This window comes from Equus quagga, chromosome 12 (genome assembly GCF_021613505.1).
Source record: "Equus quagga isolate Etosha38 chromosome 12, UCLA_HA_Equagga_1.0, whole genome shotgun sequence".
NCBI classification, from domain to species: Eukaryota; Metazoa; Chordata; class Mammalia; order Perissodactyla; family Equidae; genus Equus; species Equus quagga.
Window position 1 is genome coordinate 88,617,886 of NC_060278.1, and position 18,995 is coordinate 88,636,880.

Consider the following 18,995-nt stretch of genomic DNA (forward strand, 5'->3'; position numbering starts at 1 on the left):
AACTTTTTTTTAAAAAAATTTTTTTAATGTACGCTTTTTATTATTTTTATTATTTTTTAAGATTTTAAAAAAATTTTTCCTTTTTTTCCCCAAAGCCCTCTGGTACATAGTTGCATATTTTTAGTTGTGGGTCCTTCTAGTTGTGCCATGTGGGATGCCACCTCAGCATGGCTTGATGAGCAGTGCCATGTCCATGCCAAGATCTGAACTGGTGAAACCCTGGGCTGACACAGCAGAGTGCCCGAACTTAACCACTCTGCCAAGGGACCGCCCCACCAGATACTTTTTTGAGCTCCTAAGGTGGGCCCAGATCTGTGTCTGGTTGTGGGGAATACTAAGTTGTGTAACATTCCCACCTGCCCTTAAGGAGCTAATCAGGAGTTAAGGTGATGAAACTTACTCACGAAGTTAAATAACAAATAGAATCAGTTCTGAAGGAATCCAGAGAGGAGAGCCTGTAAGGGTTGGGAGTGGTGAGAAATATTTCCTGAAGGAATTAGGGCCCCAAGTGGGCCTGAAGAATCAGTGGGGTTCACAGAAGCCAGGGGCATCTGTGTTTTGTTATAAATGGGCCCTGTGATAGAAATCCCATTGGGTTCTTGATAACAAGAGAGAGAGAGGAGAAAGATTGGATTCAGACCATAAAAATGGCCAAGACTTCCATAGCCCATGCTGAGTGCCAGACATGTTGTAAGTCCTTTGCACATATTAATTATGCTATTTATACATATAGTTTCTGCTATTATCAGATAGGGAAACTGAGGCTCAGGGAGAGGTGACTTGTCCCGGGACACACAGCTAGGAACTAGCAGGCCAAGCTTTAAACCCAGGCACCTGGCACAAGAGCCTGTGCACTTTTAATCACTGAGCTACACTGCCTTTCTGAGTGAATGTGCAAGGCTTCAGATCTGTCATCCCGATGTCCAGAATTATTCGTCTTGTCATTTTGCTTCTACGACAATTACTGTTATACAAGACTGCTGGCATTCGTTTGTTCTTTCCATAAATATTTATTTCATTGAGTGCCCACTACATGTGACGCATTATTCTAGAGTGGTAGAGAAGGCCACTATTGTGTTTCTCTTGGGACTTATATTCTAAAGCGCTTTTGTCCAATAGACTTTCTGTGATCATGGAAACGTTCGGTAGTCTGCGTTGTCCAATACCATAGCCAGCGGACGCGTGTAGCTATTGAGCACTGTGGCTAGTGTGACTGAGGAACTTATTCTTTATCTAATTTAGTTTAAATTTAAATAGCTACAAGTGGCTATTGGCTGCCATATTGGACAGTACAGTTCTAGAGTGTGTGTATGTTTGTGTGGTGTATATGCATGTGTGTGTGTGTGTAGGGTGGGGAAGTGACAGATAATGCACACCTTAACAAAAAGGGATAAGATCATTTCAGAAAGTATTAAATGCTTTGAAGAAAATGATTCAGAGCTTACAGAGTGCTGGGGAGCGGGCCTGCTATTTTACCTCTGATGATCCGTAGGGACTCCCTGAGGACGTGGCAGCATATGAGCTGAGAACAAAATGAGGAGGAAGAGGCAACCATATCCATGTGAAAACCCAGGGGAAGAGCATTCCAGGCAGAGGAAACATCCCAAGCAAAGACTGAAAGATGGAAATGAGCTTGGCACATGCAAGAGACGGGTAGAAGGCTAGAGACTAGAGAATGAAGGGGAAAAGCAGGAGGCGAGGGGAAAGGGAGGTAGGGAATCAGACCACGTGGGGCCATAGGTTGTGGTATGGAGTTAAGATTTTGTTCTAAGTGCAATGCGCAGTCAGTGGGGGTGTTAACAACTCACCGTGCCATTTCTCCAGCAGATGGGAGTGGTGGGAGAATGAGTAGACCTGTCTGCCCACTGGGCTGGTTCACCAGGGTTAGCTAACAGTCTTTGTTGGTTCCCTTTGTTCCTTAGTCTCCTGTAGCAGCCGAGGTATAGGCTGAGGCAAGGGAGATCTCCCCTGACTGCAGTGTGCATGTGAGCCCAGGGAGCCCCATATTGACTCGGGGACGGTCAATGAACAGCAGAGGCAGTTTAATTGGTAGTTGGGGCTGTGGACCTAGGCGTGTAGCAGATCTGTTATAATCCTGCCTAAGTGTCTTCATCTGTCAAATGGGGATAATAACCATGCCTTGCTTCGTGGGCTGGGTGAAGATGCAATGAGCTGGTGCGTGTAAGATGCTGGTCTGGACACCTGGCCCACTGTAAATACTCATTACATGTCAGCCACTACTGTATGGGAGTGGGAAGGCGTAAAAGCTGGAGTGTGGGCCTGCTGGCCCCTGGGGGAAACTGCTGGGTCCTCTGTGTCACTCTGGCTCTCTTTCCCCAGGGTCACTTCCCTCCAAGGGCCATTCAGATCACACAGAAGCAGCCTTCCTGGAGGTCAGAGCAAGAAGTCCAAGCCCTCTGCAGCCTTTTGCAAGTTCTGGATAGCTACCGGAACTACTCGGAGCCCCTTCAGCTGCTCCTGGCCAAAGTCCTGCGCTTTGAACGGTGAGTGAGGGGCCCACCCCTGGCCCCTGGGCTGGGACATGGTTGGGCAGGAAGAGCCCAGCTGAGAAGGCCACGGCAGGTCTACCAGTCCCTCTGTGGAGTGTCAGCTGTGAAAAGCTGTCTGTCAGTTCACTGTAGTGCTTACTGCTATGGTTGCAGCACAGTTTATCTCATTCATTTATTGAGAGTCTACCTGGAACTAAGGAGCCACTGAATCTGGAGAGGATCTGGTAGGACCCTTGGAAAGGATCAGGTCCAATTCCCTCATTTTTAAGATGAGGAAACTGAGGTTCCGAGGGGAAAATGACTCATCCTATGTCACCCAGATCGTACACAGCAGAGCTGAGACTCAAATCCAAGCCCTACATCCAGATAGGAACTAGAGCAAGGGTCTGAGAAGGAAATTATCCCTATATTTTATTAACGTCTAACTGAACTTTATCATTTCCTTCTGTCATGGATGTGGGTAACAAACCATTATAGTATTAGCCATTCCTGTGACTTTTTCACCAAAAGAAATCACAGATATTTTCATGTATTCATATGGTTGCCGATTTCTCAAAAAATAATTTACATTCATCACATCTTCAAAATTAGATCCACAGCTAGCCCTTGTTATTCAGTGCCTTAATAAAGATGCACATGTATTGCTGTATCACAAATTTCAGTTTTAAAAAACATTTATAAACTGTAATTCTGCTGTATTTTATTTTATACATGTAAAACATTATTCTTTGGGGGAGGGGGGCAGGCCCGCACCACACCAGCACCTTGGCTGAGCATAGGAAACTGCTGCCACCACCTTGGTCACCTCAGACTCTGCTGCCGCCTCATTTGCCTCAGACTCTGCCACTCCCAACCCCAAGCCCTGCCCCAGCCTCCTGCCAGCCTGGCTGGGGTCCTGCCCTCTGCTGTGGGACAAATGTGGCAGTTCTCAGAGCAAAAGCAAATCATCGTGTGCTCCCAGTGGGATTGGAAATGCTCCTTGGCTGTCCATCTTTGGCATTTGCTTCCACCAACACCTCCATTCCCAGGGCACTTAGTATGTATGAAGAGGCATTTCAGGTAAATGTGTCCAATAGAGCCAAGCAATAACCCTGGCCGGAGGTCTGGGTTTTTGTTTTTGTGAGGAAGATTCACCCTGAGATAACATCTTTTGCCAATCTTCCTCTTTTTTTTGCTTGAGGAAGACTCATGCTCAACATCTGTCCCAGTATTCCTCTACTTTGTATGTGGGATGCCTCCATAGCATGGCATGGTGGAATAGGTCTGCACCCACAATCTGAACCCATGAACCCCTGGCCACCAGGGTGGAGCGCGTGGAACTTTAACCACTCAGCCACAGGGCCGGCTCCCAGAGGTCTATTTTTGCCATAAAAGTACTACAGAGAGTGACATCAGCATCCTGGTGGAGTCAGCTGTTCCTGTAGCCTCTCCTCCCTAAGATACAATGAAAAGGATATTCATTAACCAACAGAGGACATCCATACAGCACAATAGACATGTGAGAGATCCATGCAGACATAAGTCTGAAGGTAGGGGTACTGGATCCCCTGGGAAACAGTGGAAGGAGGTAAGCAGATCTCTTTCCCCTTCCTAGTGGCAGCAGTCTAGGCTGTGGGACCTCATGCTCTAGCTGGCTTGCGACTCTGAGAGGAGATGAGGTAAAGGCAGCCCTCCACGGGAATACTTTGGCTCTCAGAGTTGCTTCCCAGCCTGTGGGAATGCTCCACATTGAGGTGGCTTAGTTACTGCAGGGGTGTGCTCACCAAGCTGAGCAGCTCAGGTGGGCCACTAGTGAGTGCAGAGCAGGAACATGGATGGGAAAGAAAGTGGCCCCTTCTTCCCATCCCACCTGGTGCACCACCTTGGCCAGTCAGCAAGGGCAGGAGATCAGTGCCAGAGCACTGGCACCTGCATGTGTGAAGCAGTGGTGGTCAGTGGGCAAATGCTGTGGTGGACCCTGTCAATGCAGCTTTCAACAAATGGGCACAACTGCCAGAGGACACAGCTCCTGCCCAACCCCCCAACAGTGACAGGTGGAATCTGTGACCAGATACTACCACTGTGCACCAGCAAAGGTCCACCCCATCAAATGGCATGAAGAAATACATTAACACTCAAGACAAGAAGGAAAATGACAAGTACCCAGAAACCAATCCTAAAGTCACAGAAATTTACAATCTAAATGACAGAGAATTCAAAATAGTTATCATAAAGAAACTCAACAAGTTACAAGAAAACTCAGAAAGACAGTTCAATGAACTTAGGAATAAAGTTAATGAGCAGAGGGAATTCTTCACAAAAGAGATTGAAACTCTGAAGGAAAAAAAAAAAAGAAAAACCAAACAGAAATTCTGGAGTTGAAAAACACAATGAATGAGATAAAAAAACAATCTAGAACCCTTAAAGAACAGAGCTGAGGGGCCGGCCCCTCACCAGAGTGGTTAAGTTTGGCGGTCTCTGCTTTGGCAGCCTCGGCTTGCAGGTTTAGATCCCAGATGTGGACCTACACCACTCATCAGCCATGCTGTGGCAGCGACCCACATATAAAGTGAAGGCAGATTGGCACTGTTAGCTCAGGGCTCATCTTCTTCAGCAAAAACAAAACAAAACAAACAAAACAGCTGACATTATGGTGGACAGAATTAGTAATTTAGAGGGCAGAAATATAGAAATGCTTCAGGTGGAGGAAGAGAGAGAACTAAGACTAAAAAGAAATGAAGAAATTCTCTAAGAAATAATCTGACTCAATTAGGAAATGCAACGTAAGGATTATAGATATGTCAGAGGGAGAAGAGATGGATAAAAAAGGAGCAGAGAGTTTGTTCAAAGAAATAATAGCTGAGAACTTCCCAAATCTGAAGAAGGAGCTGGGATTAAGTGTAAATGAAGCCAACAGAACTCCTATTTGCATCAATGCAAAAAGACCTTCTCCAAGGCATTTAATAGTAAAACTAGCAAAAGTCAATGACAATGAAAAAATATTAAGCGTAGCTAAGCAGAAGAAAATAACCTACAAAGGAACCACTACCAGGCTTTCAGTGAATTGATCAGCAGAAACCTTACAGCCTAGGAGAGAGTGGAATGATATATTCAAAACACTGAAAGACAAAAACTTTCAGCCAACATTACTCTATCCAGTGAAACTATCCTTCAGATTCGATGGAGAAATAAAGACTTTCCCAGATAAACAAAAGCTGAAGGAGTTCATTGCCAAAAGACCCCACCACACACACACACACAAGAAATGATCAAAAAGGCCCTCATAGGGGCCAGCCTGGTGGCATAGTGGTTAAGTTCACATGCTCCACTTCGGTGGATGAGGGTTGGGAGGTTCAGATCCCAAGCCCGGACCTACACACTGCTCTTTAAGCCATGCTGTGGCAACGTCCCACTTACAAAATAGAGGAAGATTGACACAGATTTTAGCTCAGGGCTAATCTCTCTCACCAAAAAAAATAAGTCTCTCATACCTGAGAAAGAAAGAAAGGGGTTACAAAGCCTTGAACAGGAAATAAATAGACAAAATCAGAAAATTGCAGCTCTCTATCAGAACAGGTTAACAAACAATTACAACATTAAAGATAAAGGGAAGGAGGGGCTGGCCCCGTGGCCGAGTGGTTAAGTTCGCGCGCTCCGCTGCAAGCAGCCCAGTGTTTCGTTAGTTTGAATCCTGGGCGCGGACATGGCACTGCTCATCAGACCACGCTGAGGCAGCGTCCCACATGCCACAACTAGAAGAACGCACAACGAAGAATACACAACTATGTACCGGGGGGCTTTGGGGAGAAAAAGGAAAAAAATAAAATCTTTAAAAAAAAAAAAAAGATAAAGGGAAGGAAAGCATCAACAATAACTGTAAGCACTTCATTTTAATCATAAACTTACAGCACAAAACAGAGTAAATTGTGACAACAATAGCTTAGATGGAGAAGAGAAAAGGGATAGAACCTGCTTAGGCTGAGGAGATAAGGGGCCATCAGAAAATGGACCATCTCATCTATGAGACCTTTTGTACAAACCTCATGGTAACCACTAAAGAAAAAATCAGAGTAGAGACACAAATGATAAATAAAAAGAAAACTGAGGAAATCATTATAGAAAATCACCAAACTGAAATGGCAGTCAGAAATACATGAGAGAGGAAACAAGGGAAATACACACAACCAGAAAACAAGAGATAAAATGGCAGTATTAAGCTCTCATATATCAGTAATCACTCTAAATGTAAATGGATTGAATTCTCCAATCAAAAGACACAGAGTGGGGGCTGGCCCAGTGACATAGCAGTTAAGTTTGTGTGCTCCTCTTCAGTGGCCTTGGATTCACTGGTTTGTATCCCAGGCACGGACATATGCACTGCTTATCAAGCCATGCTGTGGCAGGCATCCCACATATAAAATAGAGGAAGATGGGCACAGATGTTGGCTCAGGGCTAATCTTCCTCAGCAAAAAGAGGAGGATTGGTGGCAGATGTTAGCTCAGTGCTAATCTTATTCAAAAAAAAATTCAAAAAAAAAGACACAGAGTGGCTCGATGGATTAAAAAACAAGACTCAACAATATGCTGCCTCCAGGAAGCACATCTCAGCTCTAAAGACAAACACAGGCTCAGTGTGAAGGGGTGAAAGATGATACTCCAAGCAAATGGCAAACAAAAGAAAGCAGGTGTTGACATACTTATATCAGACAAAGTAGACTTCGAGATAAAAAAGGCAATGAGAGACAAAGAGGGACAGTATATAATGATAAAAGGGACATTCCACCAAGAAGACATAACACTTATGAATATATATGCACCTAACACAAGAGCACCAAAGTACATAAAGCAAATATTGACAGACCCAAAGGGAGAAATTAAGAGCAACACAATAATAGTAGGGGACCTCAACACCCCACTTATATCAATGGGTAGATCATACAGACAGAAAGTCAATAAGGAAATAGTGGAATTAAATGACAAACTAGATCAGATGGACTTAACAGATATATATAGAACACTCCATCCAAAAACAGCAGAATACATATTCCTCTCAAGTGCACATGGAACATTCTCAAAGATAGACCGCATTTCCCATATGTTGGGAAATAAGGCAAACATCAATAAATTTAAGAAGATTGAAATCATATCAAGCATCTTCTCCAACCATAATGCTATGAAACTAGAAATCAACTACAAGAAAAAAGCTGTGAAAGTCACAAATATGTGGGGACTAAACAACATGCTACTGAACAACCAATGGATCAATGAAGAAATCAAAGGAGAAATGAAAAATATCTGGAGACAAATGAAAATGAAAATACATCATACTGACACTTATGGAATGCAGCAAAAGCAGTCCTAAGAGGGAAATTCACAGCAACACAGGCCCACCTTGACAAACAAGAAAAATCTCAAATAAGCCATCTTAAAATACACCTAAGAGAACTAGAAAAAAGAACAACAAACAAAGCCCAAAGTCAGCAGAAAGAGGGAAATAATAAAATTTAGGGCAGAAATAAAATAGAAACCAAAAAAACCAGTAGAACGGATCAATGAAATAAGAACTTGTTCTTTGAGAAGATAAACAAAATTGAGAACCCCTTAGCCAGACTGACTAAGACAAAAAGAGAGAAGTCTCAAATAAATAAAATTAGAAATGGAAGAGGAGAAATTATAATGGATACCACAGAAATACAAGGGAGTATAAGAGAAAACTGTGAAAAACCATATTTCAACAACTTGGACAATCTAGAAGAAATAGATAAATTCTTAGACATACAATCTCTCAAAACTGAATCAAGAAGAAATAGATAATCTGAATAGACCAGTCACAAATAAAGGGATTGAAACAGTAATCAAAAACCTCCCAAAAAGTAAAAGTCCAGGACCAAATGGTTTCTCTGGAGAATTCTACCAAACATTCAAAGCAGATTTCATATCAATCCTTCTCAAACTATTCCAAAAAATTGAAGAAGACAGAATACTTCCTAAATCATTCTAAGAGGCCAACATCACCCTGATCCCAAAGTCAGACAAGGACAACATAAAGAAGGAAAATTCTAGGCCAATGTCGCTGATGAACATAGATGCAGAAATCTTCAACAAAATATTGGCAAGCCAAATACACCAATACATTAACAGGATCATACACCATGATCAAGTGGGATTTATACTAGGGACGCAGGGGATGGTTCAACATCCCAAAATCATTCAGTGTGATACATCACATTGACAAAATGAGGAATGAAAATCACATGATCATCTCAATTGATGCAGAGAAAGTATTTGACAAGATCCAACATCCATTTATGACAAAAACTCTCAATAAAATGGGTATAGAAGGAAAGTACCTCAACATAATAAAGGCCATATATGACAAATCCACAGCCAACATCATACTTAGCAGTGAAAAACTGAAAGCCATCCCTCTGAGAATAAGAACAAGACAAGGGTGCCCACCCTTGCCACTCCAACATAGTACTGGAGGTTTTGGCCAGAGCAATTAGGCAAGAAAAAGAAATAAAAGGTATCCAAATTGGTAAGGAAGAAGTGAAACTCTTGCTGTTTGCTGATGACATGATTCTATATGTAGAAAACTCTAAAGAATCCATCAGAAAACTATTAGAAATAATCAACAACTACAGAAAAGTTTCAGGGTAGAAAATCAACTTAGAAATATCAGTTGCGGGGGCTGGCCTGGGGGTGCAGCAGTTAAGTGCGCGTGTTCCACTTCAGTGGCCCGGGGTTCGCCGCTTCAGCTCCCGGGTGCCAACATGGCACTGCCTGGCAAGCCATGCTGTGGTAGGCATCTCACATATAAAGTAGAGGAAGATGGGCGTGGGTGTTAGCTCAGAGCCAGTCTTCCTCAGCAAAAAGAGGAGGACTCACAGATGTTAGCTCAGGGCTAATCTTCCTCAAAATACAAACAAACAAACAAATATCAGTTGCATTTCTATACTCTAATAATGAACTAAAAGAAAGAGAACTCAAGAATACAATCCTATTTACAGTCACAGCAAAAAGAATACAATATCTAGGAATAAATTTAACGAAGGAGGTAAAAGACCTATACAATGAAAACTATAAGACATTATTGAAACAAATTGATAGTGATATAAAGAAATGGAAAGATATTCCATGCACATGGATTGGAAGAATAAACATAGTTAAAATGTCCATTCTACCTAAAGCAATCTACAGATTCAATGCAATCCCAATCAGAATCCCAATGACATTCTTGACGGAAATAGAACAAAGAATCCTAGAGTTCATATGGAAGAACAAAAGACCCCAAAAAAGCTAAAACAGTCCTGAGAAAAAAGAACAAAGCTGGAGGTATCACAATACCTGACTTCAAAATATACTACAAAGCTATAGTAATCAAAACAGCATGGTACTCTGGTACAAAAACAGACACACAGATCAATGGGACAGAATTGAAGTCCAGAACTAAAACCACACATCTGTGGACAGCTAATCTTCGACAAAGGAGCCAAGAGCATACAATGGAGAAAGGAGTCTTTTCAACAAACGGTGTTGGGAAAACTGGACCGCCACATGCAAAAGAATGAAAGTAGACCATTATCTTATGCCATCCACAAAAATTAACTCAAAATGGATTGAAGACCTGAAGGTAAGACGTGAAACCATAAAGCTCCTAGAAGAAAATGTAGGCAGTACACACTTTGACATCAGTCTTAGCAGCATCTTTTCAAATACCATGTCTACTCAAGGCTAGGGAAGCAAAAGAAAAAATAAACAAATGAGACTACATCAGACTAAGGAACTTCTGCAAGGCAAAAGAAACCAGGAATAAAACAAAAAGACAACCCACCAACTGGGAGAAAATATTTGCAGATCATATATCTGACAAGGGGACCGTCTCCAAAATATGTAAAGAGCTCATACAATACAACAATGGAAAAACAAACAATCTGATCAAAAAATGGGCAGAGGACAAGAACAGACATTTTTCCAAAGAAGATATACAGATGGGCAACAGGCACGTGAAAAGATGTTCAACATCACTAATCGTTAGGGAAATACAAATCAAAACCAGAATGAGATATCACCTTACATCTGCAAGAATGGCTATAATTACCAAGACAAAAAATAACAAATGTTGGAGAGGCTGTGAAGAAAAGGGAACCCTTATACACTGCTGGTGGGAATGCAAACTGGTGCAGCCACTATGCAAAACAGTATGGAGATTTCTCAAAACATTAAAAATAGAAATACCATATGACCCAGCTATCCCACTACTGGGTATTTATCCAAAGAACTTGAAATCCACAGTTCAAAGAGACTTGTGCACCTCCTTCTTCATTGCAGCATCATTCACAGTAGCCAAGACGTGGAAGCAACCCAAGCGCCCATCAACTGATGAACTGATAAAGAAGACGTGGTATATATATACAACAGAATACTACTCAGCCATTAAAAAGAAAAAATCATCCCATCTGCAACAACCTGGGTAGACCTTGAGGGTATTATGTTAAGCAAAATAAGCCAGATAGAGAAAGACAAACACCGCATGATCTCACTCATATGTGGAAGATAAACACATGGACAAAGAGAACAGATTAGTGGTTACCAGAGGGGAAGAGGGTTGGGGGCTGGGCAAAAAGACTAAACGGGCACGTATATATGGTGACTGTCAAATAATAATGTACCCCTGAACTTTGACAATGTTATAAACTATTATGATGTCAATAAAATAATAAAAAACAAAAACAAAAAAGCATTATTCTGTGAAGGCTTCACCAGATTGTCAAAGGGTCCACGGGACAAAAAGCACCATGTAAATACCTGTACTAGAGAAGTCTAAGAGGTGCGTGTGGAAATATTGCCATTTCAGTGGCTTAAGGGGGACAGTCTAGCAGAATATTTGAGGTAAGGCCTGTCTTGAAAATCTAGGATGTAAGGTCACTACAGGTTTGTGCCCTGATATCTTACTTCACGGAGGTAGCAGTCTAGGACATAATCACAGCTAACTACAGATTAAGGCCCGTTGCAACTGTGCAGAATCTGTTGTAAGCCAAGGGCGGGAGGTAACCTTCCAGCTGGCTTGGCCAAGGGAGTTTCACAAAAGAGGTGGCATTTGAACAGGTAGGTTTGACAGGTGGAGGTGTAGACAAAGACATTCCTAGCAGAGGGGACGGTCTGCTTTGTCCTAGCCCAGTGAAGAAGAGTGAGACCCCAGTCACAGAGATTCCAAGGCAGGCAGAATGATGTCACAGAAAGAAAAAGAATCATGGCGCTAGAAGCTCTGGAATTTAATGCCGCATCTGCCCCCGTGTGACCTCAGGCAAGCCACTTAACCTTTCTGAGCCTCAGTATCCTCATCAGTGAAATGAGGACAATAAGATGGATTTTACAGCATTTTTACGAAGATCAAGAGGTGGTGATTGTGAAAGCCCTCTGCCAGTTGTTGATTATTTCCAGGACTGGGAATTAGCAGATTAGACAGGATTCTTCCAGTCGCAAGTGACGTAAAGCCCACCCAAGGGAATGCTCTCATTGGTGGCTAATGTATCTGAAAAGTTCTGGGATAGTTCTTCAGCTTCAGGCTCAGCGGGATTCAGGGGCTCGGTGTCACCAGGACCCAGCGTCTGTCTACATCTTGTGGCATTTCATTCTCATAAGCCACCTTCTCAGGCAGACTCTCCTCTCATGGCAGCGAGATGGCTGCTACAACCACCGCTCCAGACTTCCGTCTTTCCAGTTTCAGTCCACTGGGAAAGAGAGAATACCCCTTCCCAGTCCCTCAAGTTGGAGCCTTGGGATTAGTTCTTTCTGAACCAGATTGGCTTTGCTTGAATCATCAGCGAGTCAGGGACGCTCTGACTGTCTGAGAGTCAAGAAAAGGTGTTTCCCTAGAGTAAAATCAGACTGCGGTTGGTGGCAAGAGGGAACCAGATGCTTGGCAGCAAAAGCACCAGACATCTGCTGCAGGCGATTCGGGCTCTGGTGCTGACTCAGGTGTGCCTCACTGTGTGACCTTCAGCCAGCCTTGGGCTCCCTGGGCCCCACTTTCCTCATCCCCAAAATGTAGGATGAGCTGGATGGTCTCTGAGGGTCTTTCCAGTTCCAGCTCTAGAAGTCTACACTTGAATGAACACTGGCCATGCTCTCTCATCCCCAAAGTCTCGTTTCCTGGCTGAATATGCCTGCCTTCTAGAGCAGGCTCAGAGAAGGTATGTGAGTTGCCCAGCGTCACACAGCTAAGGGCAGAACCAGGATTTGGATCCTGCTCTGACTCTAAAGCCAGTGCTCTTAATCATTTAGCTACTCATCCATTGCGTTCAGCATTTGTTCATTCATTTATTCAACGACTGTTCATCGAGCATTTACTCTGTGCCTAAACAGACTGACACGGGCTCTGCTCCCAGGAAGCTTCAGTCTAATGGAGGCGGGCAGCTAGATAAACGTTAGTGAAGAGGTCAAGCTGGGTGTGGCTGAGGCTGGGCTGTTCTGAGGTCCCTTCCAGTCCCAGTCTGTGCTTTTAGACTCCAGAGCTAGGAGTACAACCTGTCCAGGTCTCCTCCCAGCATAGACCAGACTCCATGATGCAACTGACCAATTGGCCATGGTCTTTTCCCAGGTTTGGTCGCAGGCGTGTGATCGTCAAGAAGGGTCAGAGGGGCAACAACTTTTATTTCGTCTACCTGGGCACGGTTGCAGTGACCAAGGACGAGGATGGTAGCAGTGCCTTCCTGGACCCCCACCCGACGTTGCTGCACAAGGGCAGCTGTTTTGGGGTGAGCACCAGAGAAGGGTCCACCTTCCGAGGGTGGGGTTAGGGGTGTGACAAGACTCCTGCTCAAACCTCTCGGCCAGGCCCAGTCCTGCCTTACACTCTATGCAAGTCACTGCCCTGTTTTGGGGCCCAGCCCCCTTACCCGTCTAATGCCCACTCAGTTGGACCAGGTGACGTCAAAGGCCAACCACTTTGTCTGTGATGTTTAAGGAGTATGTTCCTCATATAGCCCCTGAGAAATACAGTAACTCCTCAGTGAGGCCTCTCCAGCTTCCTCTCTCTGGCCTGGTCAGGCCTGTTGCCTCTTTCCCACAGGCAGCACATTAAGAGGAAGGGAGTGGGCTGACAAAGAGAGGAATGAAAAGGCACACAGGGCAGGCAGGGAGCCTGTAGTCTGAGGAGGAGAGATTTGCAGGGGGCGATGGAAGCAGCAACGAGGTGTGCACGGCTACGAGCAGAAAGCCAGGGGTGGCCTCTCACTTGCCTTTACCCCTGTCCACCCAACAGGAGCTGAATCTTCTGACTTCTTCAGTAAGGTCGGCCACCGTGGTCTGTATGGAAGAAACAGAGTTCTTGGTTGTTGACAGAGAGGATTTCCTTGAGTATAAACTGGACCAGGAAGTTCAAAAGGATGCTCAGCATCGGTTTGAATTTTTTAGGTAACTCTGTATCAGCCAGCATCTCCCTGTGAGCTTATTAGGTGCCTGACTTTGTCCCAGGCCTGGTGGGAAATTCTAGGTCCTGTTCTCTCTGCCTGAAATGTTCTTCTGTACCCACCTCCCACCCAACTTCTCTGTCTAGCAAACTCCTACTATACCTTAGCTCTCAGCTCAAATATCCTTCCTTGTGGGATAGTAATACTAAGAATAGCTAACATGTACTGAGCACTTTGCTGGGCCAAGCAGGGTGCCAAGACTTTTGTACCACCTGCCTTATCTAACCTCACATTAGTTTTGTGAGGATGTTTCTCTTATTCTCCCCAGTTTATAGGTGAGGGAACCAGGGCTTGAGATGACGAAGCCAGGATAGGGATGTGCCCGGAATGTCTGATGCAGGAGGCCCTGGGCTTCACTGCCCCACCTCACTATGCAAGCCCACCTACCCTCACCCCAGGATACAGAGGGTGCCCCCTCAATTCTTCTCTCACACCCTGGGTTTCCTTGAAACCACATCAAAACTGTAATTCTCGGTTACATAATACTTTCTCTACAGTTTATTTGCCCCATCAGACAGAAAAGCAGTACAGTGTCATGGCCAGATCTGCCTTTTCACCATTGCAATTCCCCTGTTGTCACAGTGTCAGGGACTTGCAGGTACTCAGCAAATAAACAATGAATAAATGGATAACAGGATATAAAGAATTGCAACCACATGGGGGTCAGAAAGTAAGCACCTTAACTATGGGGGCCATATGTAACAAACCAAAAAGCAGAGCTCATGGATAGCACGAGGGTTTTTGTCTGAGCACTTACATGAAAGGCCACATAAGGATATATGGACTAAAGCTCATTTAATTATCTTTAGTTACTCGCCTTTAGGAAAAGAGTGAAAATCAAAAGAAGCATCTGCACTGGCTCTTAAAATAAAGGTTGTAGGATTGCAGGGCTACAGAGAAGCGTGATGGGGAGAAGGACCTGGTCCATGTGGACTAGAGCTGAGAGAGAGAGCTTCATGTGGGGGCTGGATCCTGAAAAGGGAGGAATTTAGTCCTGAAGGGAGACGCAGCTCGTTTTTTCATACTGTGGAAAAATAGAGCTGGGTTCCAATCTCAGCTCTTGAGCTTATCAGCCCTGTGACCCTAGAAAGGTCGCTTCGCTTTTCTGAGCTTTGGCCTCCTGCTCTGTAAAGTGGGGTTAATGGCTCCTGTCTCCCAAGGTCATCATAAGGCCGAATGAGATGATCATGGGAAGTGTGTGGCCCAGCACTTGCGGTATAGTAGGTAATCCTTCTTGGTGGCCTGGCTTTTATTCCTGTGACTCCAGACCCTTCTCCTCCTCTGGACATGGCACTGACCCTGTTTCCCTACTGAGGCCTGAGTCACCCAAGTCCTGAGCTTATAATCTGCTGGAGCTGAGAAAATCTGAGATGATTGGTATCAGCCCCGTAGGGCTGCACCCGTGTACATGGTGGTGTGTGAGGTCAGGGGAAGGAGTAGTCACTGTGCAGTGGCCCTTCAACCACAGGAGACAGCCAGGAGAAAAGAGGAGAGTTCAGACTTCCTCCGTTCCCCAGGCCCAGGGCTGAGTGTTTGAAGCCAATAAGCCGGAGGGAGATGGGTTGGAATGTGCTGCCCAGACCAAAGGTAGGGCCAGGACTGCTGGGCTGGGGGACAGAATAGCTGGGGAGCTGAAGTGAGGAACCCTCAGGATGTTCCTTGGGATGGGAATAGTTTAGTGGGCCACAAGGTTGGGAGGGATGGAGTCAGGAAGAAGCTCCCCAAGGGAGGAGCAGAACTAAGAGACGCACAGCAGTTGATTACCCCAGGTGTGTTCGAGGGGCAACAGAGGGGAGGGGCCGGAGGGGAGGCCTTGAGTAGAGGGCAGAGGGAGCAAAGGCGATCATGTGCTGGGAGACTGGCTGCAGGCTGGATGATTGCAGGGTGTGTGAAATCTTCCACCTCAGGCATTTGCAAGAGCGGGAGAATGTCTTCTCTTTCTGGAAATTGTTAAGAGCTGGACAACTTCTGTGATGGAGGTGATGAATTCTAACAGGCTTTTCCCCTCAGGAAGATGGATCTGTTTCACTCGTGGTCCGATGAGAAGCTCTGGAAGCTTGTAGCCTTGGGGAAGTTGGAGAAGTTCTCCTATGGGCAGCTGATCTCAGAAGACTTTGTGGAATCGTCCTCCATCATGTTTGTTTGCAAGGTAAGAGGTCTGGGTGGGGGCGTGGTGAAGCTGGGAAGAGTGTGCCTAATACAGTGTCTGTGACCAGTCAGACGGGGGCTCAGCCCCATTCTGCAACACGTGCAATTCACTTCCTCTTCTGAGCTTCCAAGTCCTAGCTAGCAAAGGCCTGCCTCCCTCAGAGACTTGCTGTGAACTTTAAGATATATAGCTGTTATTAGAAGAGGGCCAAGGGGTACCCCCTCCCTAAGCTCGTATACATGTTTATTTACATACAGATACATATTTAAATTGTGCGTTTGGCTCTCAAATCTTAATGATGCCAATTCACTTTTTAAAATCATAGTCTTTGAATTGTAAAAGTGATATGACCACATTGTAAAACTTTCTGGAAGTAGGGAACTCATTAAAAATGTGAATTCTTGGACCCACCTAAGAGCTCCTTAATCCAAACCCCTGGGAGGAGGGGATTCAGTCATCTGTGTTTTAACAAGCCTTCCAGGTGATTCTGATGCTCACTAAAGTTGGAGAACCCCTGCTTTAAGAGAAGAGTTTTCATGTTTTGGTAAGCATGAAGAACTCCTAGGGTGCTTCTTAAAAAGCCAGATTCCTGGGGCCGGCTGGTGGCGCAGTGATTTAAGTTTGCGCGTTCTGCTTCCATAGCCAGGGATGCACCGGTTTGGATCCTGGGTGCAGACCTACGGACCGCTTGTCAAGCCAGGCAGTGGTAGGCGTCCCACATATAAAGTAGAGGAAGGTGGACACGGATGTTAGCTCAGGGCCAGTCTTCCTCAGCAAAAAGAAGAGGATTGGTGGCAGATGTTAGCTCAAGGCTAATCTTCCTCAAAAGAAAAAAAAAAAAAAACAGATTCCTGCCTCACCCCGGAGATTCTGATTCACTAACTCTGGAAATCTGTATTTGAATAAGCGTCACAGGTGATTCTAATGCAGGGGTCCTTGGACTTCATTCTGAGAAAAATAATATAGATGTCACAAAATGATAACGGGTAGAGGGCCTTCTTCCCAGCAGATGAGTTTGGTTTGTCCCTTACAGTGTTTTATTAAAAGGTGATTTAATGGTTAGTGTGAAGATTATACATAAAAATTCTGATTTCTGACTTGTTTTGACTATTCAGAAGATCAGGCAACACCAGGCTGTATGCTGGCGCGCTCCCTCTGGCTGGGGTTGAAGAGCACCTGCCCTCCTGTAAAGGACTGCTGGACCGCTCTTTTTCTCATTTTTATTTCCTGTCTGGCCATCTCCCTGAATCTGCTAAGGAGACCAGGCCATCCTGACTCCTGTCGTTCACTCACATTGCCACTAGAGGGCGAAACGAGCGGCGGGCCGCTAGGCGTCCTTGGGACCAGAGAAAGTTGGATAACATGATGTCTTGCTGGCCTCAAAAACATAATTAACGCCCCTAATCAACTCATTTTGAAGAGGTTATCATTTGGGGACACAAAGTGAAGTTGTTTTCTCTACAGATACAGATTAAAGACCCACAAGAGATTTTCCAGGAGGAAACTGTTCATGTGTGTTTCTTTAGCAGCTCCTGGTTGATAAATGTTTGCTGAGTGAATGTTGAATAAGGCTCCAAGCCCAATGCCTGGCATATAATGAGGGTTTATTAAATATTTGATCCCTTCTTTTCTTTCGTCTTCAACAGTAATCTGCCTTGAACCTTAACCCTTATAATGTGTCTCTTAGAGTTCCTACCAAAAAAGGGTAAGATTTTATAAAGATAGGAAATAAATAAGAAAAATGACATATCTTTCTTACCTATCAGATTAGGAATGATTAAAAGGATTGTGAAAACCCAGTTGTCACTATAATACAAAGGTGTATCACAACAGGCTCTGCGATGTGCTGTTGGAGAGAGTGTGAACTGATCTAACATGACTGGAGGGCAGTTTGGCAACGTGTCTCAAAATTTGAAATAGAAACCCTTTAGGAATTAATCCCAAGGAGATAATCAAAGATGGGTATTATATTAGGATAAACTAGATTATACTGCAATTATAAACAATCCTCAAATATCAGTGGATTAACTAGCAAAGATTTATTCCTTCATCCCACTACTTTATCATCACAGGTCAGCAGAGGGCCCGGCTCCTTATGGGCACTCAGGGACCCAGGCTGCTGGAGGCTCTCTCTTGACCCATCCTCCCATGATCAGTAGGTCAGGGGAAGGGAATGTTGAGAATCAAGCACAGGCTTTTAAAGTTTCCACCCAGAGTATCACAAGTCAGTTTCTAAGGAAGTTGGCCAAAGCAAGTAAGAAGGCCATGCCTGATTCAAAGGGTAGAAAAGTACAGTCCTGTCATGTGCCTGGGAGGAGAACATGAGTGTTTCTGAACTGCCCTAATAACCACTATAGGCATAAAGATGTATGTACAGTTAAAGTTGCTGTCAACTTCAGGTCACAGAAACCCAACTGCAGTGGCTTAATGAATAGTAATTTATTTTTCTCATGCAGTAGAGAGTCTAGAATTAAGCAATCCAGCGGTGGGGCCGGCCCGGTGGCTCAGCGGTTAAGTGCGCATGTTCCGCTTTTCAGCGGCCCAGGGTTCGCCAGTTCGGATCCCGGGTACAGACATGGCACCGCTTGGCATGCCGTGCTGTGGTAGGTGTCCCACATGTAAAGTAGAGGAAGATGGGCATGCATGTCAGCTCAGGCCAGTCTTCCTCAGCAAAAAGGGGAGGACTGGCAGTAGTTAGCTCAGGGCTAAACTTCCTCAAAAAAAATAAAAAAATAAAAAAATCCAGGGCTAGAACAGCTGCTCTAGGAAGTCGTCAAGAACCCAGGCCCTGTCTAGCTTCCCCTCATCACCCATAGCTTATGGCTTTCATCCTTATGGGCACAATATGGCTAGTCTGTATCCAGCCATCACATCTGAGTATCA

General features: G+C 44.6%; 1 protein-coding gene across 1 annotated transcript in view; it reads left to right on the forward strand.

Annotated features, from left to right (window-relative positions):
- CNBD2 (cyclic nucleotide binding domain containing 2) overlaps positions 1-18,995 on the forward strand; it is a 47,392-nt gene that overhangs the window by 8,088 nt on the left and 20,309 nt on the right. The window contains exons 4-7 of the mRNA XM_046678046.1: positions 2,341-2,504; positions 13,093-13,249; positions 13,756-13,907; positions 15,974-16,112. Coding sequence (XP_046534002.1) covers positions 2,341-2,504; positions 13,093-13,249; positions 13,756-13,907; positions 15,974-16,112 — 612 coding nt within the window. The remainder of the gene's footprint in view (positions 1-2,340; positions 2,505-13,092; positions 13,250-13,755; positions 13,908-15,973; positions 16,113-18,995) is intronic.